The 27,574-nt window shown below is 37.6% G+C and overlaps 1 protein-coding gene and 1 long non-coding RNA gene across 4 annotated transcripts in view; one reads left to right on the forward strand and one right to left on the reverse strand.

Moving 5' to 3' along the window:
• The window catches only part of LOC144222592 (protein argonaute-3), a 122,401-nt gene extending 109,509 nt beyond the window's left edge, over positions 1 to 12,892 (forward strand). For all 3 annotated transcript variants that reach the window (XM_077753110.1, XM_077753109.1, XM_077753111.1), the window contains 2 exons: positions 5,618 to 5,817; positions 6,342 to 12,892. In XM_077753110.1, coding sequence (XP_077609236.1) covers positions 5,618 to 5,817; positions 6,342 to 6,450 — 309 coding nt within the window. In that variant the 3' untranslated portion in view covers positions 6,451 to 12,892. The remainder of the gene's footprint in view (positions 1 to 5,617; positions 5,818 to 6,341) is intronic.
• An 8,293-nt stretch (positions 12,893 to 21,185) lies between these two features.
• LOC144222644 (uncharacterized) lies at positions 21,186 to 25,935 on the reverse strand. Its single transcript, XR_013332449.1, has 3 exons — positions 25,874 to 25,935; positions 23,514 to 23,576; positions 21,186 to 21,238 (listed from the first exon to the last, which is right to left on the reverse strand). It is a non-coding gene; the product is annotated as an uncharacterized LOC144222644 (long non-coding RNA).
• Positions 25,936 to 27,574: the final 1,639 nt, after the last annotated feature.

The raw sequence follows: 27,574 nt of genomic DNA on the forward strand, positions 1-27,574 counted from the left end.
TAACCACTATAAAAAAATATTTTTTCATGTCATTATTTTTAACTTTATCAGTGATTAACAGACCCTTCAACAACATTTTGACGAAATTCCATAATTTTTGACTCTTTTATTGGTCTTATTGGTACTGTTTCCTCCTTTCTGCGTTTTATTTTGAGGTAAAATTCCCACTCATTTGTAAAACTTAAGTTTACAAATCAAGTCAAAGCTTGCTGCTTCCTTTCACCCTTTACCGGCCCAGATCAGGCTAGAGCTTTGGTCCTGGTAACTTTGAGTAGAGGTGGGGACCATGGCCTGATTCTGAGATACCTCTTTCCCCTCCTCCTTCAGGTACTCTAACTCATCTGGTATTGCTGCCAGTCTGCTAGTATTTAGGAGCTCCTTCTCTTCTGCTCACTTTCATTCCCTTAGGCTCCTAAAACTGTTTCCAGTAATTCTCACCATTCCAGCCCTATGGAGTTGGCAGAGTGGGCCTGTGGGCTCTGAGCTCAGGAAATGTCCAGCTGGGGCATGAGATAAAAGTCTCCCTTTCCAGCGGGCTCTTATCTTTATAATGAATTCTTCTGGAGCTCCCATTATTGTGTCTTCATGGGAGAGAGTATACCTTTCCTCACAACTGCAGTTCCAGGTTTTCACAAAACGTGTAGTCTTTTCCTCTACTGGGAGGATGGGAATTAGGTGAGAAGAGGCCAGAGCCAGGGAACTGATGGTAAGACCTGTCCTGACCTGGCTCTTCTCAGTGAGCCCTTGAGGAAAAGTGGCTGGCTCCAAATATTGGTAATTCTTAAGAGTGTGAGATGCCCAGCACCTTTAGTCCTCTCCTTCGGACCCTCGTTGAAATTCCAGGACAGCAGGGGAGTAAAACGCCACCTGACATACTGTTAGAAATGTGTTAACTGAAGGGAGCCTGGGACCCCTCTGAGCCTCCAAGGGAGTTCTCCTAAAGAGATAAATGCTCCCTGTTGAGGAATCGCAGGCAGTGTCCTAAATTAAAATTTCCTGATACAAATCACCACAACTTCAAAGATATCCTTCACTATTGTTTAACAATCCTTTGACTCTTCTTTTTGTTAGCTCTTAATACCATTTTCCATGGGTCTCTAACCTTGGTCTCTTGCCCTGACACTCAGAACATGACCGCTTCCTTTACTAAGAAATTATAATTTACTAAGAAATTATACAGTCAGTGATGCCTGCTTTCTTCTCTCCTTTCTCACAGGAGGAAATGTTCAGTTATAGTGTTGTTCACATTCACTCTTGCCTGACTCAAGTTGGTCTCAGTTCACCAGTTACCCTTCTTCCTCATCTTCAGTCTATTCCAAGATTCTGATCCCATTCCCTTAGCTGACACTTTCCCCATCCTAATATACAGTTCCTTGATCCTGTATTTCCTTTCAAGTTATTCTCTCATATATTTCTTCCATTTGTAACCAAACTATTCTTAAAACAAGAGCCTAAAGACACTCACTTGAAATTTAAAGAGACAAACAATATTAAGGATATAAGAACAACTGAAACTTTACATTTTGCCAATGTGAGTGTAAATTAACATGAACATTTTTGAAAACTGTCACTATCTACTGAAGTTAAATACATGCATACTCTATGACCCAGGATCTCTACTCCAAGATAGCCAACAGAAATACATATCTATGTTCACCAAAGGACAGTATGTTAATGCTTATAGAAACACTGGTCATAGCCAGAAAGTACAAACAGTTCAAATGCCCACAGTCAGTAGATTGGAGAAATAGTGTATATTTATACAACAAAATATTCTACAACAAAGAGAATGCTGCAACAATATGGATGGATTTCACAAACAGTGTCAAACCAAGGAAGTCATACCCGAAGGGCACATGTCTGTGATCTGATGATGTGATTTATTATAAAGTTCAAAAGCAGATATAATCTTCAATGTCACCTATAATGTTAAAAGTTCAGTTACCAGGAGCAGGGTAGACAGGATGGTGACCACAGAAGGGCACAAAGGGATTTCTTGATTGCAGTTAATGTTCAACTTCTTGATTTGGGTGCTGGTTTCATGGGTATTTTCGTGGGTATTTGTGAACATTCCTCATTCTGTACACTTATGGTCCATGTGCTTTTCTCTGTGTATTTATATTTCTGTAAAATGTTTACATTAAGAACAGAAGAGACTACAATTGGCTGTGTCCTCTTCAATTTATACCAACCTGCCACTGCTGCTCCTTGAACTCTCCAACATCTGATACTGTTGTCACTCACTCATTGGAACCATCCACCATTTGACTTCAATGCACATTTTTCTCTTTTCATCTTGCCTTCCCATTTGTTCTTGGTTTAGCTTAAGTTTTTAAGTTAAAATATTTATGAGTTTGGAATCTTTTTACAGACACAGTTTTTCTTCTAATTTCCAGACCTTGAGGCTGTTTTTGACTTACACCCTCTCACCTGCCACCCTTCTCTAATCTACTCCTCAACCCTGTAGAATTTACCATCTCACTCTCAGACTTTTCTCATCCTCACTTCCGCTGCTTTGTTCCAGCTCTCATTATTACTTTTCCTCTACAATTGCAGAATGACTGCCCTCATTTAATCTGTTCTCCCTCAGATTAATTAAAACATAAGTAAGACCCTATCATTCATCTACTTAGTGCTACATATCCATTGAAGTTAAAGTCTCATTTTCTTAGGACATCATGCATACTCAATTCCTGATGTCTACATTCTGCTGTCTTCACTTCTGCTACACCCTCAGTCTGTCTTGCTTTTTTCTCCTATTCCTTCCTCCTTTCCTCTCTTTTCCTCCTCCTCTCTATCTCCTCCCTTTCGCATACACAAACACACATAAACACAAGACTGCAGCAATTCTAAACTGTCTTTAGGTAGTTCTCATAGCTCTTTCCTGCCCATGTCGCTCCCTTACCTTAATTATTACTTCCCAAACTTACTCCTATTCATCCTTTAAGACTCATCTTGAGCATCAGCTCCTCCCAGAGCCTTTCTTAATATCCTTTCCCAAGACAAATGTCCCTCCTCTACACTGCCTGAGCACCCTATGCATGCCTCTTTGTGGCATTCATTAGACAGCATTGTAACCATACTTCTGTTTCTCTCCCTCTCCCACTTAGTCTATAAGGTCCCAAAAGACAGAGGCTACTCATTCATTGAGTACTCTATCATTCAGTCAACAGATATTTATTTTGTCTACCTCCTAGAAGATAGGTATTGATGTTAGGTATACAGAGTGAACAAATAAATACAATCCCTCATTTTTATAGTTTATAAGGGAGAGGGGGAGACCTACTAAGTAAGTAATCTCACAAATACATATTTATAAATTGGAATAAGCCTAATAAAGGAAAAGTAAAGCCAGAAACAGATTTTAGTGGGGACCTGATATAGGTTGGGAGATCACATTTGAGAAATGACATTGAAGATAAAGTGAAGAGGAATAAGTAGGAATTAATCAAGCCAAGAAGGGGAAGAAAATCCCTGCCAGAGGCACATAGAGGCTCTTTGGTAGAAAAAAAAACGTTATTCATTGACGGAATCAAATGGAGGCTGTGACCGCAGCATGAGGGTAAGTTAAACTAGCCTGGGCTGAATTATACAGGCCTTGTCAGGCAGAGATGAGCACCTGGATTTTAGAGTGCATTGGAAAGCCATTAAGAGATTTAAAGCTGGACATCAACATTATTAGGTGTATGGTGTGTGTGTGTGTGTGTGTGTGTGTTTATTTATTTATTTTTTGGATTATTTTTGAGAGGGAGAGAGACAGAAAGCAGGCAGGGGAGGGGAAGAGAGAGAGGGAAACAGAATTGGAAGCAGCTTCCAGGCTCTGAGCTGTCAGCACAGAGCCCGACATGGGGCTTGAACCCATGAACCATGAGATCATGACCTGAGCCAAAGTCGGACGCTTAACCGACTGAGCCACCCAGGTCCCCCTGTGTGTGTGTGTTTTAATTTATTCTTACTGAAATTCAAATTCTCCTGGAATCTTGCACAGTGTCTAACAAATGATGCTCAAATACTTGTTAAAGTATTAACTCCTTTTCCTCCTTTTCTCCCTTGCCACTGCCATTTCTTAGTTCAGCTCTTCATCATCTCATGCTCAAACTAATGCACCAGCCTCCTGGCTGCTCCCCTTGCTTTCAGTCTCTTCCTGTTTCTTTTCTTTTTTTCTTTTTAATGTTTATTTATTTTTGAGGAGGGGAGAGAGAGAGAGAAAGACAGAGTGTGAGCGGGGGAGGGGCAGAGAAAGAAGGAGACAGAATCCAAGGCACAGGGCTCAAACTCACGAACCATGAGTTCATGACCTGCTCTGAAGTTGGATGCTTAACCGATTGAGCCACCCAGGTGCCCAAGTTTCTTACTATCCTAATCCAACCTCCACGTTATTGCTATTACTCTAATGAAACCCTAGTCTCATCCCACTAAAGTCTCTCTTGTTTAAAAAAACACCAAAAAAACCAATATGCAGTACTTTCCCTGCTGCCTATAGGTAGAAGTCCAAATTCTGAGGCATGTCATTCAATCTGATTCCAAACTTTATTTTCAGACTTCATCTTTTTTCCTTTGTGCACCATACTCTGCTCATACGAGTCTGTTAGGTATTCCCCCTGTGTTTTTGGTAAGGCTGTTTATTCTTTCTGGCATCTCCTCACCCTAACCACCCAAAAATGGCAACATCTCACTCTCTCCCCTTCCCCTTGGTGAAGAACCAAGGCTTACCCCCATAATTACTTCCTTTGGTATTCTCATAATACGACTAAGTGCCAGTAGTACTATAGCTTTTATTAGCTTTTTTTTTTTTATTGTAGATGCTGTAACTCCTCTACTAAATTATGTTTTCCAAAAGAAAGGAAACCTTTGACTTTGTTTTTCTTTGAATCTGCAGCATCTAACATAGTAACTAATACAGAGGAACTCAACTAAACGTTCTGGGTTTTTTATTATAGTAAAACTTAATAACAACTTACCATTTTAACCATTTCTGAGTGTACATTTCTGTCACATTAAGTATATTCATATTGTGTCCAGCAATACCACCATCTGTCTCCAAACTTTTTCATCTTCCTTAATACTCTATACCCATCAACACTTAACTTCATTGCCCTTCCCCCCCACACCCCTGGTCACTGGCAACCACCATTGCCCTTTCTGTCTTTCTGAATTTGACTTCTCCATTTACCTCATATGAGTGATTCATACAGTATTTGTCCTTTTGTGACTGGTTTATTTCATTTAGCATTATGTCATCAAGGTTTGTCCAAGTGTCAGAATTTTCTTCCTTTATAAGGCTAAATAATAGTCCATTGTATATATACCACATTTTACCCATTCTCCCAAGTCCATTGTATATATACCACATTTTACCCATTCTCCCATCATTGGAGCCTTGAATTGCTTCCACCTGTGGGCTATTGTGAATACTACTACTATGAACAAGGGTGTACAGATACCTGTTTGGAGTCCCTGCTTTCACTTCTTTTGGATATATACCCAGAATCAATTAAATAAATAGAGTATGTTTTATTTTTACTAATGTACGGAGCTTAGTTATAACTTAGTCCGTGATGAGTATTTATTTTAAATGTTTAAAAATCAACAGAATATGCCATTGCCTTCTCTACAGGGTACCAGCCGTCCTTCACACTATCATGTTTTATGGGATGATAACTGCTTTACTGCAGATGAACTTCAGCTGCTGACTTACCAGCTCTGCCACACTTACGTGCGCTGTACACGATCTGTTTCTATACCTGCACCAGCGTATTATGCTCACCTGGTAGCGTTCAGAGCCAGATATCATCTTGTGGACAAAGAACATGACAGGTAATATAAAAGCACAACAAAAACAGATTCTCACCCAAAACTAAGTATGAGTCAGCATGTTAGGATTTTCTTGTGAAATTTCTTCTAAGTGTTTCCATGTATGTGCCTCTGCCACAAGCTGTTAGAGGACTCAGCAGTCCATATGAAAAGCAAGGATAGGCAGAACTGACTGCCCAAGATAAGGGTTCCATTAAAATGTGCACCTTAGGCTTATTAGTACTAGAATGGTATAGTGATTTAGTTGCTTTACCAGATTAATTCAAGGGAGAGATCATTGCTAACAGACAAAATGATGGTATGTCTGAGATTTGCTTCTAAACCATCCTGGGGAGGTGAGAGAAGTAAAACAAAATTGGCCTTGGGTTAACTATTATTGAAGCTGGGTGATAGAAATGTTCATCAGGTCAGCCTCTATTTTTTAAAATATTTTTAAATAGTTTTGAAATTTTCTGCAAGTAATATTTTTCGAAATTACTGCATCAGAATAGGGTTTGTTCTTGTGTTCATTGCCACTTCTCTTACAGCGCTGAAGGAAGTCATGTTTCAGGACAGAGCAATGGGCGAGATCCACAAGCTCTTGCCAAGGCTGTACAGATTCACCAAGATACCTTACGCACAATGTACTTTGCTTAAAAAGTCCAAGAATATTCTCTGAGAGGAAGAATTGAGAGATGCATTGACATACAGCGTATGTTTCCAGTGGAGTCAGTTGAGTGGGAATGCCTCCAGCCATACAGCAACCAACACTGTGTGGGGACCAGGGTCTGATTTTTATGTTAATATAAGGAAGATTGTTTACTTCATCAAGGAACACAGCACCATTATGCAATATGAAACCAGCCAACTGCTTTTTTGTGCGGTCTCCTTAGGAAGTATCGCCATCATTTTGTTTTCACTTTCTTGTAGTCTAACCCTTTTAATGCCTTTACCTCAAGTTGCTTGGCAGCACAACTATCTTTGCAAAAAAAAAGTAAAGAAAAAGTAAATGATGGTTTAAAAAAAAAACACACCTTACATGAATAATCAAAGTGATTGTTCACAATTATGTGTGCAAAAAAAATTAATGTGCATTCATGTATTCTTGTGAAAGGTATCTGTGTATATTTTAAATATATACATGTATACTTCATATGCATATATATCTGGATCTACAGTGATAGTAGATATATATGTGTCTGTATTTTATAGTTCATTCCATCTGGGAGCTTTCTTTCCCTTTTATCATCCTCCTACCACCCCTTTTGTTTCTCTCTACCTCCCTCACCTCATCACCTACATTTTTTTTCCTGATGATGCTACCAGTGACATTCACATGTTCATGTATCTGGTTCATTTGGATATGAAGCATGGCAAACTAGGTTTTTATTTTTATTTTGCACGCCCTACTCCTGTCTCTTCTCATACACAATTCTGAGTCCTCAATTCTTGATAATTGCTTTCTTAAACAAAATTATTACACACACACACGTGTGTGTGTGTGTATACACACATATATATGAAGTTTCTATGAGAGTGTCTGCCCCCTCCTGCTCTGAACTTACATTTGCCATTTGTGCAATGTGTACATAAGCAGTAGCAATCTTGAACTATTCTCTTAAACTATTCTTTTTCTTTAGTTTGTTAAAGCTGCTATAAATATAAAGCCTTGTCAGAAGTTGTAACTCAGAAATTTCTCTGTAAGTGATGAATTCTAAAGCCTTCTGTTTCTATGGGTATTACATGAAAGTCCCTTACAGCTTTTGTAAAGGGCAAATATTTTAAATGATGGAAACTCTTTAGGGTTGAGGCCTCTGAAATTGAGTGGAAAGAGAGAAGGGGTTGCTGAGGGTTTTTTAATTTTAATTTTTTTTTTTGCTAGTTTACTTGCTGCCTCTCATACCTTAATGTGATTTTCATATATATATTTTTATATATATGTGTGTATATATAAATATATATGTATGTGTTTTGAAGTACAGCTTCCTTTTCTTTTATATTTATTAGAATAGTGCTTTAATTAGAGAACTGTATTGGCAACATCTTTTATAGAAATGTAATCATGTTTATTTTAAGAACTGACAACTTGTTTTGCTGTCTTTTAGTGCAATAAGCAGTTTTAAAGGAAAGGTGTGTCTGTTTGATTTCTTTACCACAGATAGGTGGAGAAACAGACACCTCCATGATTTTAAAAGGGCAAAGTAATACAGCCTTAATTTCAGAAGGAAAGTTTTGTAATTTTTCAAGTTTAAAGCATGTCTTTTAAAAATCCTAATGAAAATGAAGGAAGTTAAATTTCCTAAATGAGTCTTATCTTAAATATTAGAGATAGAGTTGAACTTTAAGAAATGACAGCGAATAGGGGCTCAGTTGGTGGAGCATGTGACTTTTGATCTTGGGGTTGTGAGTTCAAGCCCCGTGTTGGGTGTGGAGCCAACTTTTAAAAAAAATGACAGTGAATAACTTAAGATTTAGAAGACATTTAATTTTTTGAAAATAGATCATGTTTATCGAACAATTATACTGGTTAGGTGCCCGTTTTTATTTATGAAAATGAATTAAGAAAATGTAAAATGATATTTTTAAAACATTTTTTGCCAATTTATCACCAGTATAACTTTCCTTTTAAAATTAGGGTTATGGTTGGCAAAGGAGGTTAGGACTTTGATCATTTTAAATGAGTTAAATCACTGAACTACAGAAAAAGTTTTACAAAACTTTGGTTTTATTGATTTCATTTTAAGGTATTAAAAAGTATTATAGAGCTGTCAAAATCAAGGTCATCAGTAACATTGGATTCAGGGGAGCTTTGCACTTTGTAACTCATAAAAATTACATTTTAATTTTTTTAATTTCTTTATTTTTTTGCACTGGTTCAGAATATAGATATTACAGATTGTTTCCAGTGGGCATTGTTAAACCTTTCAGAATTCCATCTGCACATGATATCAAATGGATTAGCTCTTTAGTTTCTCTCTCACCTGTAATCCACTCTTATTGCCAATTTACTGTATTTTGAGCCTAAAGTCTGAGCCCGTATCCTCCAACAGGTATGAAATCTTTTGTTCCTCTGCCAGAAAACAAAGAAAGTACTGTATTTTGTATGTTTATTATTATTGAAGTGTCTGAAATGCAATTTACAACACTGTTTCAAAGCTCTTTACATGAAGTAATATTTGTATAGTCTATACATTTTTTCTCCCAACCCAGCCCCTTTCCTCCAAAAATTTCCTATAAAGCATGTATTTTTTTTTTTACATTGAAATTTCACTGAGTATAGTCAGGAACGTAAACAGGAAAAGAAAATAGTTTATCCTAGATGGTAAAAACTTGATTGTTATATGCTTGCTCAGTATGAGTAAAACACCCTCCTTTACCAGTGGGAGCATGTGGGAAACTCTCAGGCCCAGGGAAGAACTGTAGATACCATTTGCGTATTTAGTGCTTCACCTAGATTTCAGTTCGTTTTTCCATGTGCTAGAATGAAACCCATAATTTAAATCTATTTGGAAGAACTTTTACTAAGGAAAAAAACTTTTTTTAATATAAAGCTTTACCTTTGAAGTGAGTTCTTTTGTAGGGTTTCTTTCTTACGGTTTCAACATTGCTAGTTTAAGGTTGGTTAACTTGAAAGAATATGTATAGTATATTTCTATTTTGCTTACTAACAAATTGGTATATCAAACTTAATTAAAAGGAACCTTGTGCTTAGAATTTTAAGATAAAAGACTAAGTGGCAAATACTTTTGAAATTTGTTTTAATTATTATTGCACTTCTGGTATAGAATTCCTGATCTTTTTTTATTAAAAAAAAAGATTGTTTTGAATTTAAAGGTCATGAAACTCAACAATGACCTTTCTGTTCCTGCCTTTGCTCACTAAACTATGTAATGAATGCTAAATTTTGGTCTGCTGTTTTTTATGATGCATAAGAGTTACTTTAAAATGTCAGTCCCAGCCACTGGTATAATTGGTTTTCATGAGAAGAAGAGTTGGGAGTTTAATGTATATTCTGGATGGCAAATGTGTCTGGGTAAAGTGCTGATACATGTTATTACAGTATCAAGTTACTGGCATTGAGGACCATACATTTATAATACTGTAGCTGCTATATTTATTTAATTAAGTAGAGTCTGACATTTACTGCACTAAACAATAAGGAGATGAGCAGGATTGGAGGCTAGTGTTAAGACACACACCCCTTTTTTTCCTAAATAAGATTAAGAACATGAAATAACAAGGTAACAAAGGGTGCTGCCATTTTAGTTTCAACTTAATATCAGGATTCTCTGTTTTAGAAATGCAGATTTTTACGTTAGCTGTTTTGCAAAAGGGTACCTCAACCTCCTCAGTACTGGTTTTGGCATATTTTCACAGAAGTACAGCTGCCCTTTATTTTTTCTTAATATTTTACCTTTTAACAAGTTTCTCAGAAAAAAAAAATTCTTACATGGAAATCTACCCGTTTGTAATCCATTAATTTATTTTTTTCTAGAAGACTCTAGAAGGGATTCTAGTAGGAATGTACCGGGTGTTTTGGAAGGCACTAGATAAAGATTCATCTCTACTTTCTGGCATAGGGACTCCTAGCCTTCTGAAGACCTATACTAGCTTTCCAAACTAGGTTCTTTGATGACCCACCACTGCCTAATGTTTACTTGTATATGCTGTAATGGATTTTAGCATGACAGACCACATGGCAGGCTTAAAGGAAAGAAATTCTGAGTTGCCTTTCAGTAGAAATGGCTGGCAGAAGATCTCAGTGTTTAAGGAAGAGGTGAACACACAGAGTGCCAGTAATAGGTCTGAAGTAATTAGATGGATTATATAGGCCAGAAATTAAAGACTGTTGGTAAAGGAATTTGATGAGTGTTTTCAAAAACTAACATGAATTTGCCATGGGGTGGTGATTTTTTTGAAATCCATGAATCTAGCCACTTAGATTCAGCTTAGAATATTTTATAGTCTTGGCTATTTCAAATTTGATAAAAATATTTTGCCAAAAGGCTTAACTGACAACCCTGTATATTTTTATTCAGGATCATTAAACCTGAGTTAAATATTTGGTTAAATACTCTCTTAGATGTTCTTCTATTGAGAAGACTGGTTGTTTCTGTCAGTAACTTGATACTTAAATTACCTCTTAGGAGTTATCAGTCAAGCTGCAAAAGACATCATTGGCTTGGCATCTTTATTTTAACCTTTTTTATCCATACAAAGTTTCAATCCTTTGCATTCTTGAGACTTCTTAGAGGCCTCCGCGAGTGGTGGTATAACCCTGGCTCTAGAGTCTTGTCTTTATTTTGCTGTTTCCCTCCCATTTGATCATATAAAACACTTTTGTGATTCTCTAGGAGTCAAAAAATAAGCCAAGAATTGATGTGTAAAATCAGAAAGTAAGGGTTTTCTCCAAAAAATCTTTTTTAAAAATCCTGCTTATACTAAGAACATTCTTGATCAGTGACTGTTAGAAATGATACTATGATTAGTAAAATGTAAGCTGACTCTCAGGAGGAAAAAAATTAATCTCTCTCTCTCTCCCCCCTTCTCTCCCCATCCCCCACCATATATATCTCAAAGGGAAAAAATATTTTCTGACATTTTCCTACTTTTAAAAAATGGTACATTTCAGTTTATAATTTTCCATGTCAGTCAGAATAATTTTTAACTAACATATAATGGTCAAGGCTTGTGCTAATATTACCTACTGCTAGTTGAATTTTATTTTTCCTTACCCAGCAAAGAGAGTACTCTAGATTTTTACATTGTTCATTAAACCTCAAGAATCTAATACTCTTAAAGTATGGAAACTAAAGATTTTAACTTGAATTAAAGATAGATAATAAATTTAATATGGAAGGTTGAGATTTACCAGTAGGAAACCCTGTTGAAGTATCAGGTAACAAAGAGTGTGACAAAATTAAGATCCTGTTAATTAATCTGTCCAGCCATTGGTCTCCCTTCCTTTTTGAAACCAATGTCTGAAGCAACCAAAACCTAATATTGTATCTATGTTAGTGTCTCGGTAAAGCAAAGATGTTCTTCAGGGTAGATGCTGAGTTAAATTGTTAAATCTGTTTTTAAAGTAAGGCGGTTCTTAGAAAGTGCCTTTTCAGAAGACGGTGCTGTAGATTTTTATTTTTCAAATAGCACGAGACTAAAAATTTAAAAGGTAAATTATTTTAGAACTCCAAGAGTATGACAGTTTCATATAAATAATGTTATTCGTTGTCCTGAATCTGGTCCAAGGAACCAAGTAAAGGTTTCATCCAGTAAACTATCTAGGTAAATGCTCACCAAATGTATTTTTGCAAGTTCGAAAAATAAATTTTTAATAAAATTAACCCTTTCAGTTCTCAGCTGTGTTGAAGGTAATTTATAAGGCACATAAAACAGCAAATCTGCTAAACTTTTTAACAAGAGTATTGGTTTAGTAACAAGTGCCCAAAAGAAAAGGTAACTTGCCAGGGAATTATGTGTCATAGCTAATTTTTTTTTTCAGTATAGATTGACCCTTGTGTAAATATCTATTGGCATCCTTTTCTAATTAATATTTATTAAAGAAGACTGCTTATATATTAAAAGGAGAGCCAAGTCATCATGGAAACTAAGAGAAAAAGTAAAGTGACTGTAACTATCTTTAGGGAAATTTTCTTTTTAGGCACCAAGAAATACATAATTCCCTCTTTTTTCTACCATGGGAACAACTATGAAATATGATGACAGTTATGATCAGTTAATTAGATTAAGGGTATGATCAGTTAATTAGAAATGCAACATCTAAAATTGGTCTTTGGGGGAAATAAGCAAAATGAACCATTCATACTTACTAGAAATATAGTAATCTACCAGAAAGCTGTTTTCCCCTAGGCTGTTTACTCCCCTAGTAGACAACAGTAAATGATCACCTAACCAGTTCTTGTTTGTGAGTTTGGTGAGCATTTCTCCAGAAAAGAATTGACAAAAAACACCACACCTCAGTAACCTTGTATGCTGCATTATGTAATAATGATAGTAAGATTATATTGATTGTTTGGAGTGTATTGTGTCTGTTTGCAAATATACATGCACATTAAACTTTTTCATTTTTTATAATGTCTTAATAGCAATTATGAGTTTATTTTTTTAATATTAATTTTTCTATTGTGATGTTTATATTTATTGGCAATTTGTGTGCAACTTTTATATTTTGCTTAGATGTTGGTTTTAAGGTATTTTATTTTTATAGATATTTCTAGCTTTTCCTCTTTCTTTGTGATATTAGCAAAGATTAAGATGGAATGTTAATATACCAACCAAACTACTAATTCCATAAAGTCTAGAGTTTGGATTTTTACCAATAAACCATTAACACTATTTTCTAACTTAGAATATTTAATGTTGTTTATATAGTGGGCATTAAAGACAGTCTTTAGACAGATTTCTAAATGTGGAGGGGGAGGGGGGGCTTTTCTATAGTTAGATTTCTTTCCCTGAAGTAGCAAACTAACATTAACAGATTGGATTGATTTTACCTGATCTGCCATTTGGGGGCAACTTGTCAAATAAATTATTGTTACATTTCTTTTTTACCTTTAACTACATTAAAACTAATTTTAATGGTCATATCACCCACCATTAGGATTATGATATTTTTATAAGCCTGGGAAACAAATAACAAATGATCCAGAAGTCATTGATAACTGACTTTGAAATGAGATTTCCTCCCTACCCCCATAATTATATTATGCTACCTTGATCATTTCCCTAGCATACTTTTAAAGCTGATTCAACCCTGAGCATCAGTGAAGAAACAGAATTTAAGTTGCTAGGTAGAAAAGAGATAGCGACATAGTAATGCAGAATTTCAGTTAATTAAAAATCTAATAAGAACTTATGAATGCAAATTAATTGGAAGGCAATGAAAAGTATTGATTATAGAATATTAATTTCAAGCAATTATGGTCACTTCAGCTTTCTAGTAAATAGATCAAGGTTATTTGTATTGGCACACTAACTTTTTACAAAACCGTGTGAAAAGAGTGAATTCTCTTAAGCAAGTAAAATACTTCCGTAGTCTTTTTACACTGTGAATTTGTGTGGTAAGCCATTTTTTCTGTAGAAAATTAAAAAGTAAACTTCATCCCATCCTCTGAGTTTTAAATTCTAAATTATCAGAGCTCAGTGTATGACATTTTGGTGTACTATAATCTGTTCTTTCCACTGAAGGGATAAATGAGAAAGTTTCAAGTAATTGTAATTGTGGAAATGTTTTTATATTATGTAAAATTTACAATTTAAAGTGAAGTCAGCATGTAATTTCATATAGACATTAGTTGTATCTACTTTTTCTGCAGTTTTTGCCAGTTACAGTAGGTTGTTGTTTTTTTTTAATCGTGTACTATTCTAAGCTACTTCCCTCACCCCCACATCAGGTAGTAATTGAAGACTGGTACTCTGATTATAGGAATTTGTTGCTACTAAATAAAAACTAAATATGTTTCAAGCAGTCAAGATATATTTTTGTTGCAAAGATATGCCACCTCTTATTTATTGTGCTTATAACATTAGTAGTTGTATTCAGTATGTTTCAACATTGTCCTAGACTGACAGGCATGTTGTTCTTGTAGACCCAACATTTTTATTTATTGTTTTTGGGGTTTTTTTGTTTTTTTTAGACCCAACATTTTTAAGGCACCTCGAGTAAAAATAGTCCCTTATTTCTTTTTTTTTTTTTTTCCTTCTGAAAGCTCCTAAGAACCTGACACATAGAGCTTATTTTGCTCTCTTAACTATTGGCTTCATAAATCAGGGCACCTGGCATCAGTACTGAATTACCATGGTAGAGTACTCGGTGACTTGTTCCTGGTTTATACTCCACCTCCTAAGAAAGAAATACTTGTGCAGTAAGTCATAGTTCATCCCAAAAAAAGAACTGCCATGAACAGTCCTACAGGAGTAGAAAACAGATGGGTGTGTTGGTCATCAGAACTTTTGGTGGCTTTGGTTTTATTATTTCCCAAAATTAACTGTAAGTATAATTTTGTGTTTGAAGTTAAACAGGCTGTGGCCAGAGACTAGAGAGGGAGATTACTCTGGTATTTAATGCTTAACACTTTCCGTCTTTATTTACTCCATGCTTTAATTGGAAGGACAAACAAAATTCCTTAATCTGGCCCTTTAATAATATTTTTAGAACCAAACAAGGAAAGACTTTCTGCTAAATATTGCAGATGTGACTGTATTCTGAGAACCTGTGGAAACAGGAAGTCTTTGTAAAGAAAGGCTCTGGTGGGACTGTGAGGTGTGTGTAGTGAGGAGATGTGGGAAAGGCATCTTTGCTGGGATCCTTAGAATCCTTAGAAACCTTACATCTGCTGTCATATCTGCCTTAGTTTTCACAACCACGTTGTAAAAGAGGGACTTGCTATATAAACCCACAGAAGAGACCTGAGAAGAGTTCTCTGTAACCTAAATTTATTTTCTGCTCTTGTCCCAGACCTAAACCTGTATCTCTTCTTGTTAAGTTAGAGAAGTCTTGGAAGTTGCTTCTGAGTTATAACAAAGAAATTAAGTGAAGTATTTATCCTTAAATGGAGCCATGGCATGGCTACCAATACGGCTTTTCCCTTTACATAGAAAACACCAAGGAGACAAGGTATCCTTTCCTGTAAAGAAAATGTTTTTGGTAGCAGCTTTGGGAAAACATACATTGTGATGAAGGCAAAGTCTCACCTCACCTAGGTTAGTAGATACAATTAGGCCCAGGTTGCTTAACAAAAGGAAGCTTTGGTTTTGGTAGCTACAGACTTGGCTCTCCGAAGGTAATTAACTGCAGATATCTCCCTGGTTCACAGAAAGGGAATGCTCTCATGTTATTGACGACAACCTTCCAAATGTGCATGTGCTCTTTCTCAAATTCAAAAACCAGGAATAGTAAGCACTAACAGAAATTTTCTAATAGTTTGTCCCTAAAAGATTCTTCAAATGTTTTCCAGGGGCTTTCTCATTTCTTAGCCCAGCGTGCAACCCCTTTCTCCTCTTTAAGGAAAAAAAACTTTTAATGTTTTATTTATTTCTGAGAGAGAGGGACAGCATGAGCAGGGGAGGGTCGGAGAGAGAGAGGGAGACACAGAATCTGAAGCAGGCTCCAGAGCCTGATGTGGGGCTTGAACCCATGAACTGTGAGATCATGACCAGAGCCGAAGTCGTACACTTAACCAACTGAGCCACCCAGACGCCCCTAAGAAAAAAAAAATTTTAATGTTTATTCATTTTTGAGAGAAAGAGACAGAGTGTGAGTGGGGGAGGGGCAGAGAGAGGGGAAGTAAATAATAGAGTCTTTAAAATACTTGGGGAAGGAAGATCACACACAAGTTATAGCTTGAGAGACTATCTGAGCACTTCTTTTCATGTTTGGGTTTCAAGGTTTTTCCTTTGAACGTACCACCCTTTGATTTGCTTGAGTGCCATCATTTTGTTTTGTGACATAATTGATGTCTTATGCTATTTATGAAGTATGCAGTTCTTCTCTCCCCACCCTCTCCCATACTCTCTCTCTCTCTCTCTCAAAGAGGAGGGATAAAGCAAAAAGATAATACTGAGAATCATTAGAACATAACTTTAGTTTACAGATGGAAAGAAACCCTAACTCTGTTCAATGAGAATTAAGATTGAAAGTGTTAGTTAACGCTACAGGTATTATCTCTAGCCATAAAGTTTTTTTTGCCAACTGGAGAGTGATAAAGTGAACAGGATGTGTATCTGAAATATGTTAAAGCGATAGAAGAAAATTATCCTTGAAAGTAATATTTTAACCTTCTATAACAGAGATCCCCATTTTCTTAAGGGAAATTTATGTAGCTTCTGGTTTTAATGAATCAGACAGACTGATTTAAACTTCAAAATGCTTGTGATTTTTATTCTGACATATATCTTCTTAAATATATAAAAATTATATTGGATGAACACTAAACTTTTCTCCCTTCATGTACATATTATTTACATAGATCTCTCTCTCTCTCTCTCATATGCCTCTTAATATATGCAGAATTCTATAAAAAACCAAAACCCCTTTTTTAACCCAATTCCTAGTCAAGCCTGAGTTATAAAGGAGAAAGTGTAAGGTGTTTTCAAATGCAGGAACTTTTTAGAAGATCACAAATGGAAAAAGACTGTTGAAAAATGTGTTGCCTTTTAGAGTAGAAAGGGCTCTAAACATGAGCCAGAGACTTGGAGTTTGGTCAGAGCTCTATCACTAACTTGCTGTGTCCTTAGGCAATTTCCTCAATCTCTCCAGGTCTCCTTTCTCCTGGTAACATAGCAGTGATAACACCTGCCCTCACCTACCTCACAAAGTTGTAAGAATAGGATAAAGTTGGTGACAGTGCTTGAATTCTCCAAAAGAAGAGATATTCAGAAGTCCAAGACCATAGACTATTGTATGAAGCGTTCATTTCGTTTGCCTCTATGAAAGTATCTTTAATAACCATGGATCATTTTATCAAACAGGCATAAGAAAAATTTAGGATTTATCCTGGTATGATATTCACTTACAAACGTATCCTGTTTGTTTCTCCCCTGCCAGATATCCAGGCTGAATTTTTCTTTATAATAATCCTGGCAAAAGTGTAACTTCAAAAACCAAACTCCTTTTAGTGGTGCTATGGCAGCTGCGATTGTATTTTGAATTAGATTAACGTGGTGAAACTATTAGATAATCAGAAATTAACTTTGCCTTTACTTTCAGGCATTTTTGCTACATGTTGGCATCAGAGGCTGATGTACAACAAGATAGTTATATGTTTCTTGTCAGATTTTTGGCAACTTTTTTTGGAGTAGGGGCTTAGATTTTAAGAAGTAAAGTGTGTTTATTTCATTCATCACTTTGCAGGGTTGAACCTTGCTTTCGAATCACCATGTATCTGTAAAAGCTAAAATATAGTAAAAGTTTTCCCCTTCATTTTAATTCAGTTCTGAGCATCTGCAGGTAATATCAGGTAGCCTGTAATTGGTGTCTGACCCAGTTACCTTTACAGATCGTTGGTTGAACCTTCATATTTGACAGGCTTATGGGGCACCTGGGTGGCTCAGTCGGTTAAGCATATTTGACAGGCTTACCCATTTTTCCGGACGGAAGGGGCTCCTGTTTCTAGGAAGCAGCAAAGTGCACATTATCACAGGTTGTGTAAGCAATTCCTTTTTTGCAACAGACAAGCTTGGTTTTTGTTGTTGTTGTTGTTTGTCTTAAGGAAAAAAAGGCTGTATTTTAGGTACACAGGGTATGGGATGGGTGCGTTCAACATTTATTTTTAATCGACAGATGCTGATCTCTCCTGTTGTGGCAGTTGGGCTTTTCCAACTCAACAGTAACGTTGGGTGGTATCTGTCTTAGTTTTATAGGATAATGAGAATTGCAGGTACTGAAAGTGGAAAGTTGGGGAGATTCAGGCTTGGAAAATGAACACAAGTCCACCTTGCTGAGTGAGATAGCTAAGAACATTGATATATCAGGAATACTTTTAATTAAGCAGTTTTTGCTGTAATGTGTCGCTTTAATGTTTCTCTTCCGTTATGGACCCAAAAGTATTACTGTATCTTGTGAGTAAAGATCATTCTTGTGGAATAGTATATGGATGCATTTATAGGCTGTGGGAAGCAGTGGCGTGTGTGTGTGTGTGTGTGTGTGTGTGTGTGTAAATATTCTATGTTTATAACACTATGTGTATTACATAAATTTATATAGAAAAAATGTGTTTCTTTAGTGTTTTGGGGACTAAAATTGTAATATAACCATTCCAATGTAATCTGACAACTCACTCTAGAGAACATTTATATTACACACAAATTTACACCCCTAAAGCATTGCTAACTGCTCCCACTTTAGATAATTGCTGCTTTTTTTAAACCCTAAGTAATGGAGGAGGAAATAGCACTCTTTTTAAAGGGGCTTTTCTGAAAAGTCAAATGTTAAATATAGGACATGTGGGGAGGGTGGGACCACCTGCAGATGTCCTACAGATGGACAAATAGCCTTTTAAATTTTACTTTTTAACCATCTTGACCGTGTGTGCCTATTTGTATTGCAGATGTGAACTATTTTTGGGGGTTGATATCAGTAGGTTTTGAAACTGAATTATTACAGAAAATCAGAGTAACCTCTTTCTCCGTCCTCCTTTTCCACACTAACTATTCTTGCCAAATATTTCTGCTGATACCGAGGTTCAGCATGGTAAAGTGATGGACTCTGAAACCTCCTTCCTCGTCGTCCCCATCCCGTCTTACACCTGGTCTGGCCTTCTATTTTTTGTTGGCTTTTCATAAGTAAGAACAATTACCGTAGTGATAAAAGACTGCAGGATTTCAAAAATGTTTCTATATAAGCCTTTCTTTGTTAATGTTTGGTTACACAGTAACATCAGTTAGAACAGTGGAGTCTGAGTCTGTAACATGTTTTAGGACCAGATGAGATCTTGAATGATAATGAAACTTGACTGCCACGTTTTGTTAAGAGGAAAGCGGAGGTAGGAACAAACTACGATGTCTATGTGATCGGTGTACAGTTAGAAATACCAAATGCCGAATCCTATCACTGTGTTCTGGGGGGTGGGGGGCCAGGCTTTTGGATTTGGTTGTCATTTTAATTCCGTGAAGACTATATGTAATTACGCTGAGCAGAAGGCAAATAAAGTTTTTAAACAAAAGTGCTTCTTTTGGTATTTAAAGTTTGGTAGCGAATTTTCTACTTTCAGTTACCTTCCCCGAAAAAATTACTATGAAAACCTTAGGGTTGGGATTGAAAAGCTTAAAGAAGATGCTTTTTAAGCAGTTGTCACTTATATAACATTTTATGTTAAAGAAATTGTCATAATTCTTCCTGAGCCAAACTGTCACTAAAATGTCCCATGACAGAACCACTCCTCTTTTTTCTGCCATTCTGCACATTGGAAGGGTTCTGTGTTGTATTTGTTTTTTAATCCTTAATTTTAAAAAACATTAATGGTTTTAGTGTTGCTTAGCTTCAGTTTGAAGTGTAAATTTCACTAATAATTGCAATAAAAAAGAAAAGCTTTGCTCCAAACTTTCTGTTGTGTGGTCGTCATTACAGCTCTCCCAGCTTAGGTAAAGGGAGCCATTGGCGATGCAGTGAAAACGATTGAGTCCTGAAGTCCTGGGTTCAAACCGTGATTGTATAACAATTTGGACAAGTTGCTTGATGCTTTTAAGTCTCCATTTCCTTCATTAGAAGAAGATAATAGGGCTGTTGGGACATAAATGAGGTGATCCCTTTGACGATGTACCCCTTTCTTGGGGCTAACTCACTCCTGTTGAAACAGTCCTGCTTAAATATGAAAACTTGGGGCATCAGACTGGCTCAGTTGTTGGAGCGTGTGATTCTTGATCTTGGGGTCATGAGTTTGAGCCCCATGTTGGGTGTAGAGCTTAAAAAAAGAAAAAAGAAAAGAAAAAGAAAAACTTGTCCCTTCATAATCTCCACTAGACCAGTTTATGCCTTCCAGAACATCCCTTCTTACTCTTATGTATTCCCCATCCCCAGACTCTGTACAACCCTAACATACAGTTTGTTCTTGAAGGATCTTGTTACCAACACTAAAACTAGCTAACTTACAGCTGCTGATAGGTGACACTGTATGTGTCAGTTGACAAGTTTGACAGTTGAAGAGAATCACTCTGTCAATTTTTGCCCAGTAACTACACTGGTATAGGAAAATATTTAAAAGATCAATAATTATACCCAAAGGCATATAGTTAAGTAGAAATACGTGTAGCAATGACACTGAGACCATGTTCTGAAAACTCACAGAGGCTGTAATGTAACACATTAAAGTGTAGAAAAGCAGCACGGTTCTCGCACACCTCCGTTCAGCCTGCTGCTCTGATTGTGTAGGGAGACATGAACTGGACAGGACAACTCACCAATTATATTAGAGCTCGGCTGCTTGAATTTTCTTCATGGAAAGGGGTGCTCAGAGCAGTACACTTAAGCATGTGCAGAAATGAGGTGCCAGTCCAAGAGTCCAAGGTAAAATCCCAAGGTGGTTTTGCTTGTTTGAAGGGGGCCATGCCTCTTGAACTCTTAAGTTCTTGTGGTCTCCATGTTTCCATTGTCCGATCACTTGACAGATTCTTCATGGTTGCTGAGACTTGCATACCTTGCAGATGCTTCTAGAAAACTAATTAGGTTAATCTGTCAATGCCAGGAAAGGGCATGATTATTTTATAATATTTGATAAGATGTTTTTATCATAAGGGGGACTGAAACCTTTAGTCTTCTCTATAGGAGGAAGATAATTAATCGTCTTCCTGTCTTCCATCACTTTTGTTACTTCTACAGTGTCCACAGTTTACAAAGATCATTGCAACACCTTTACACAGCAGCCCTTTTCTCATGTTTGTCTCTATTAAAGATCTTCCTCTGAGAATAATGCTTGAGTTCAAAATGTGTCTATATTTATAAACAAAACAGACATATTAGAGGCTTAGGATTATGAAGCCTAATATGACATCTAATTCTCAGCTAAAACAAAATGTAACAGACTTCTTTGCAAAGTGAATTAGAAATAGCCTAAAAGTATTTGAAACTGCTAAATGTACAGTACTACTCTGTCTTTACTGTAACATATCTTGCTAAATGGGATTTGCACATTATCTTGCAAACACCAAGACTGAAAACAGAACATACAAGTAGTTTTTTGGTTTTGTTTTTTGGGGGGTTTTGGTACCCCAGGTTGGGACCATAGGAATAGTTTTCATGCTGCACCAGACAGGATTTCAGTAACCACCATCATTCAGGCATCATTCAAAATGTCCTTTGTAGGGGCGCCTGGGTGGCTTAGTCGGTTAAGCGTCCGACTTTCGCTTGGGTCATGATCTCGCGGTTTGTGGGTTCGAGCCCCGCGTCGGGCTCTGTGCTGACTGCCAGCTCAGAGCCTGGAGCCTGTTTCAGAGTCTGTGACTCCNTAAATTTTTTTTTTAAATGTTTTATTTATTTCTAGGAGAGAGAAAGAGACAGCGTGAGCAGGGGAGGGTCAGAGAGAGAGGGAGACACAGACTCTGAAATAGGCTCCAGGCTCTGAGCTGGCAGTCAGCACAGAGCCCGACGCGGGGCTCGAACCCACAAACCGCGAGATCATGACCTAAGCAAAAGCCGGTCGCTTAACCGACTAAGCCACCCAGGCGCCCCAAATTTTTAAGTAATCTCTGTACCCAACATAGAGCTTGAACTCACAACCCCAAGATCAAGAATCACACACTCCACTGACTGAGCCAGCCAGGCACCCCAACAAGGTTGTTTAACCATATTTATATATTTTGTTTTGTGACTTTAATTTTTCTAATTTATTTTTGTACTTTCATAAAGATTTTACATTACAAAATTGGCCATCTGTGGTATCCTTCTGAATTGTATTTTTAAAAATCTAGTAAGAGGTGCTATCTAACCCTTTAATTAAAAACAGTGTGATAATTTACATTAAGGCTCTTTAGATACTAATTTGAAAATCTGGGGGTGCCTGCATGGCTCAGCTAGTTGAGCATCCAACTCTTGATTTCTCAGGTCATGATCCCAGGGTCGCGGGGATCGGGTCTCATGTTGGGCTCTGTGCTGAGCATGGAACCTGCTTGGGATTCTCTTTCTCTTCTCTGTCCTTCTTCCCCACTAGCACTTATTCTCTCTCTCTCTAAAATAAAGAAAAAAAAAGAAAAGAAAACCTGCACAAAAGTATAACATTTTACTTTTAATATGGCAAACTACTTTCCATTCATTTTAACTGAGAGATTTTTCTTTCTTATGCAAGAAGGGTGAGCTCTGAGGATAAGAGAAAATCAAGTGGAGAAAAACAAAAACAACTTGTTTCAACCTCTAGGACAAATCAGCAGCAGCTCTATAGTGAAAGCAGTAGTCATTTTTTTTTTTACTAATGTGCTATGAGAAACTATTAACCTCACCTAAGCCTCTGCCCTGAAGATCTCAAGTCAAGTGCCAGACCAGCAAAAACGCAAACTGAGGGGCGCCTGGGTGGCTTAGTCGGTTAAGCGTCCGACTTTCGCTTAGGTCATGATCTCGCGGTTCGTGGGTTCGAGCCCCGCGTCGGGCTCTGTGCTAACTGTCAGCTCAGAGCCTGGAGCCTGTTTCAGTCTGTGACTCCCTCTCTCTCTGACCCTCCCCTGCTCAGGCTGTCTCTCTCGCTCCTAGAAATAAATAAAAACATTAAAAAAAAAAAAAAACGCAAACTGGAAAAAAGGCCAGAGTCAAGCAGATCCCTTTGGAGTAAGTAAGTAATGTACAAGCAAAGAAATACCTAAGGTGGGAGGTCACCTCCTTCCACCCACTCCATGCTTAAAAAAAAAGGTAGGCGGCCCCTGGCAGGCTCAGGTGTTAGAACATGTGACTCCTGAATTCAAGCCCTACGTTGGGCATAGAGCTTACACAAAAAAAACAAAAACAAAAACAAAAACAAACCTAATCTCCTCTGGGACAATGATCCCCAATTCTGTTGGCAAGTAACTCTTATATAAAACCTCAAGATCTTCCACCAGAGCTTGGAGGAGGGCTACTTAACTGTACATAGCCAAACCCAGTCCCAGTTTAAAACAAAACTCTTCTAATGTAACACCAAGTTGTTGGCGCTTGAAAAACTTTCCCACCACCACAGTTGTCACATTGTAAAACAGCCATTTCCAGAGGGAATGCCAGAGTTTAATGTTCTAGTAAACTTCACCTTCAGTCTTTGCTGTCATCTGCGAGCATGTTGGTAAGCTGCTCAGGACTTCACTCTGATTATCTATATATGACAACAAAGAAGATGAAAAAAGGAGTCTTCAGAATTGTTCTTTGCTTTTTCTGCTTAAGAGGAGAAGAAAGGCTGAAACAGAACAACTTTTAAGATTTCAGTTTGGTTTTCTGCATATTGGAAATAACTGATATTTTAGCATGCTACTAAATAGGAAAAGATGAATGAAATTATCGTTCATCCTGTGAATTGTCTTTACATCTATTTTCCTCTTAGGTTTATTAAAAGAGAAAACAACCTCAAGTCAACACCAAAATAGGAACTGCTGTTTTGTTAGAGATACAGCCACTTAAAAAATAAGGAACGATAATTTATGTGAAACCTCTCCACAGAAAAGGAAGTTAATGATCATAGAGAAATTATAGCCCAGCATTCAGTTAGTTTATAATGTCTACGGAGATCAAGCAGCATAGTAGGGGATGGCTCATACTTCAGTAGGAATGGCTTGGGCAAGAACACTAAGTCATAATACTGTATTCGCCTGTAGGCAATGGGAGTACATGCCACAGAAGGATACTTGGGCTTTGGAAGACAACACACAGAGTTGGTTGTGCAGGATATACCTCCAGGAGAGGCAATATAGTTACCTTCAGTAGCTAGATGTAGGGGTACCTTATCAAGATTAAGGTTATGTATTTATTTTGAGAGAGAGCATGAGCACGAGAGGGGGCAGAGAGAGAGAGAACCCCACGCTGACAGCACAGAGCCTGATGTGGGGCTTGATCCCACGAACTGTGAGATCATGACCTGAGCTGAAACCAGAAGTCAGATGCTTAACCAACTGAACCACCCAGGTGCCCTAAGATATTATTTTTCAGAATAAGATCAGCCAGGGGCACCTGGGTGGCTCAGTCGGTTAAGAATCCAACTCTTGATTTTGGCTCAGGTCAACGATCTCACAGTTTGTGAGATCAAGCTCCATGTCAGGCTCTATGCTGACAGAGCAGAGCCTGCTTAGGATTCTCTGTCTCTGTCTCTCTGTCTCTGTCTCTGTCTCTCTCTCTCTCTGACCCTCCCCCACTCATGCTCTCTCTCAAATAAGTAAACATTTTTTTAAAAGAAGCTCAGCTAACCATTTTTATTAAATTTTATTTAATATTTATTTTTGAGGGAGAGTGCGTGTGCACAAGAATAGTGGGGGGGGTGGGGAGGCAAAAAGAGATGGGGACAGAGGATCCAAAGCAGATTCTGGGCTGACAGAACGGAGCCGGATGCAGGGCTCAAAATCAGGAACCATGAGATCATGACCCGAGCCAAGTTGGATGTTTAACCAACTGAGCCACCCACATACCCCAGTTAAAGTACTTTTGAACACTGTTCTGATTCCATAGAAGTTGTGCTCTCTGAGGATTTGAATCATTGGAATTCACTAAATTAAGTAATCTCTGACATTTACTGGAAAGAGAAAATTGAGTACAGAGAAGATACATATTATAGTGCTTCACAGATTTTGAAAGAAGATGGTGTGCTGTTGCCAAGGCACTTCATGTCTCCTGTGGCTAAATCTCAATCACTTAAAAAAAAAGTTACAAGTTAACAGTCTTCTGCTTCATGCTTTCTTCCCACATTTAAAAAAATGTCTTCCTTCATTGTCTATATCACAATGCTGAATGGATACTTAGGTTCTTTAACTGTGAAGAGAAAGAGCAGCCAACTGAGGAACACAACTAGACACATGCCAGTCAAGATCATATTCCTTCTCTTCGTAATATTCATACGAGATGTGGCTGCTTTGGCTAAGAGCACCATTCCCAGGGGAATGCACCTATTAAATAGGGAAATGATGCCCATTTCTGCCATAGATACCTCTGTATGAGGTTACCTCTGCACATACAGGGCTCTATATATGTCCACCTAAGACCAGGTATCATCATGATCACAAAACACAGAGCATAAAGCTGCCCACAAGGTTTTGTTAAAAATAAATTTCTTGGGGCGCCTGGGTGGCTCAGTCAGTTAAGCATCCGACTTTCGCTTAGGNTAAATAAATTTCTTAATTCATTTCAGTAAACACACAAGTCCTCCCAAAGGAGGCAAAAATATCCCTTTCTTGGAGGGGTCATGATAATTTGTGGGCTGCCTGACTCCGATGTTGGCCTTTCTTAGAAGTTCTTTCAGCAACCCAGGCAGCCATTTGCTCAGCTGGGATACCCCTTCCCTCCAAATGGTAAATGTCATCTGACATAATTTCCTCTCAGCAGAAAGGTGGACACTTAGAACTGACATGAGCTGGAGCATCTGGAAGGCCTCAGGGCTTTCATCATAATCCATCATCCCCCCAAAAATACCTTACTGTTGAATGCACTGGAGTGCTGCCAGGAATGTGCCAAGATCTGAAATTCTTCAGTACTTCTCCTTATTTCACATGATCTAAACTGCAGAGGGGTAAACATCACAATAACAGAGTGGTTTCCTGGTGTATCTAGTACAAAATGACAGAACATAGCATCACTCATTCTTATCACTCCATTTTTCTTGGTCCAATCCATCAGCTGCCTGACCTTTTCTGCTAATATCGTCTTTCTTTGGCCAGGATGGACAGGAACCTTATGAGTCACGAACACCAAGGCTACCACCATAGTCAGAGATACACGCCAAAGCCAACACCATTCTGCCATGTTTGTTTACTTCTTTCTATTACAAAATGTTTCAAAACATAAACTAAAATTTCTTAATTTCTTCCAGCAATTAATCTGTCCAATACCTATTTTTCCCTGTCTTCTTTAATCCTAGTAAAAGAGCAATATCACAAAGTCCCATGCATGTCTGGTTTGTGAGCCATATATTAGAGTTTAGAAAATATTCTGTGGGGAAAAAAATATATTCTACGGTCAGGAAGTTTGGGAAATGTTCTAGCCTCAGTCTTCCTCAAGCACTCCAAACTCACATCTCTAACTGCCTGTGAAAATGGGGATAGTGCCTGCCTCCCCTATTAGTTGTCAGTATTAAATGTCAACATTTCCCAAGGCCTAGAACAGTACTGGTATGGTTGAATTCTTTTGCCTTCTCTTAAAAAAAAAAAAAAAAAGTTGGATTTTGAAATTGCCTGGATGGCTTAGTCGATTAAGCCTCGGACTTTGGCTCAGGTCATGATTTGATGGTTGGTGAGTTCAAACCCTGCATGCGACTCTCTGCTGTCATCATGGAGCCTGCTTCAGAGCTTCTGTTCCCGTCTCTTTCTGCCCACCCCCAACTCGCACGCATGCTCCCTCTCTCTCTCAAAAATACAAATAAGCATTAAAAAAAAGATTGGATTTTTGTAATATATAGAATTGGTTTTATTATTATTATTTTGAGAGACAGAGAGTGCGCGGGGAAGGGACAAAGAGAGGGAAAAAGAATCCCAAGCAGGGGCTGGACCGTCAGTGCAGAACCTTGATTTAGGGCTCAAACCTAGGTAGGACCAAACGGGGAGATCATGACCTGAGCTGAAATCAAGAGTCAGAGCTTAACCTACTGAGCCAACCAGGCGCCCCTCTAGAATTGTGGAATCACTATATTGTACAACTGAAACCAATAGAACACTGGATGTTAACTATCCTGGAACTAAAAGACCTAAAACAAAAAAAAATGGCTGGATTTCGAGCTTTGCTTCTAACACCATAGTTATCTCTCCCAGGGATGCGACCTCTCCAAGTACAAGCATCATTCCATCTCTGCCATCAAGCAGAGGGATGCAATTCTTGGGCAATCCAGGACCAAAAGAATGTGTGTCAATAATGTGTGTTAACATAATAATTAATTATATTAATACATAGTATATAATTTTTGGAAGCTACCTGCTGGGGATTGAGCCTGAGCTGGAGATTACATTTTTATGTACTGTGTGTTTATGTGTGTATACTGCATATATATACTGTATATATTATGTATTATAAAATATGTATCTATTTTTACCATGTCGATGCATAACTTTTATCAAAATATAAATGTTTAACGTGTAAATGGAGTAAACGGGATATTCGATGCCCTCCTCTCTCCACCCCCCC

This window comes from Crocuta crocuta, unplaced genomic scaffold (genome assembly GCF_008692635.1).
Source record: "Crocuta crocuta isolate KB4526 unplaced genomic scaffold, BGI_CrCroc_1.0 scaffold303, whole genome shotgun sequence".
Classification (NCBI taxonomy): Eukaryota; Metazoa; Chordata; class Mammalia; order Carnivora; family Hyaenidae; genus Crocuta; species Crocuta crocuta.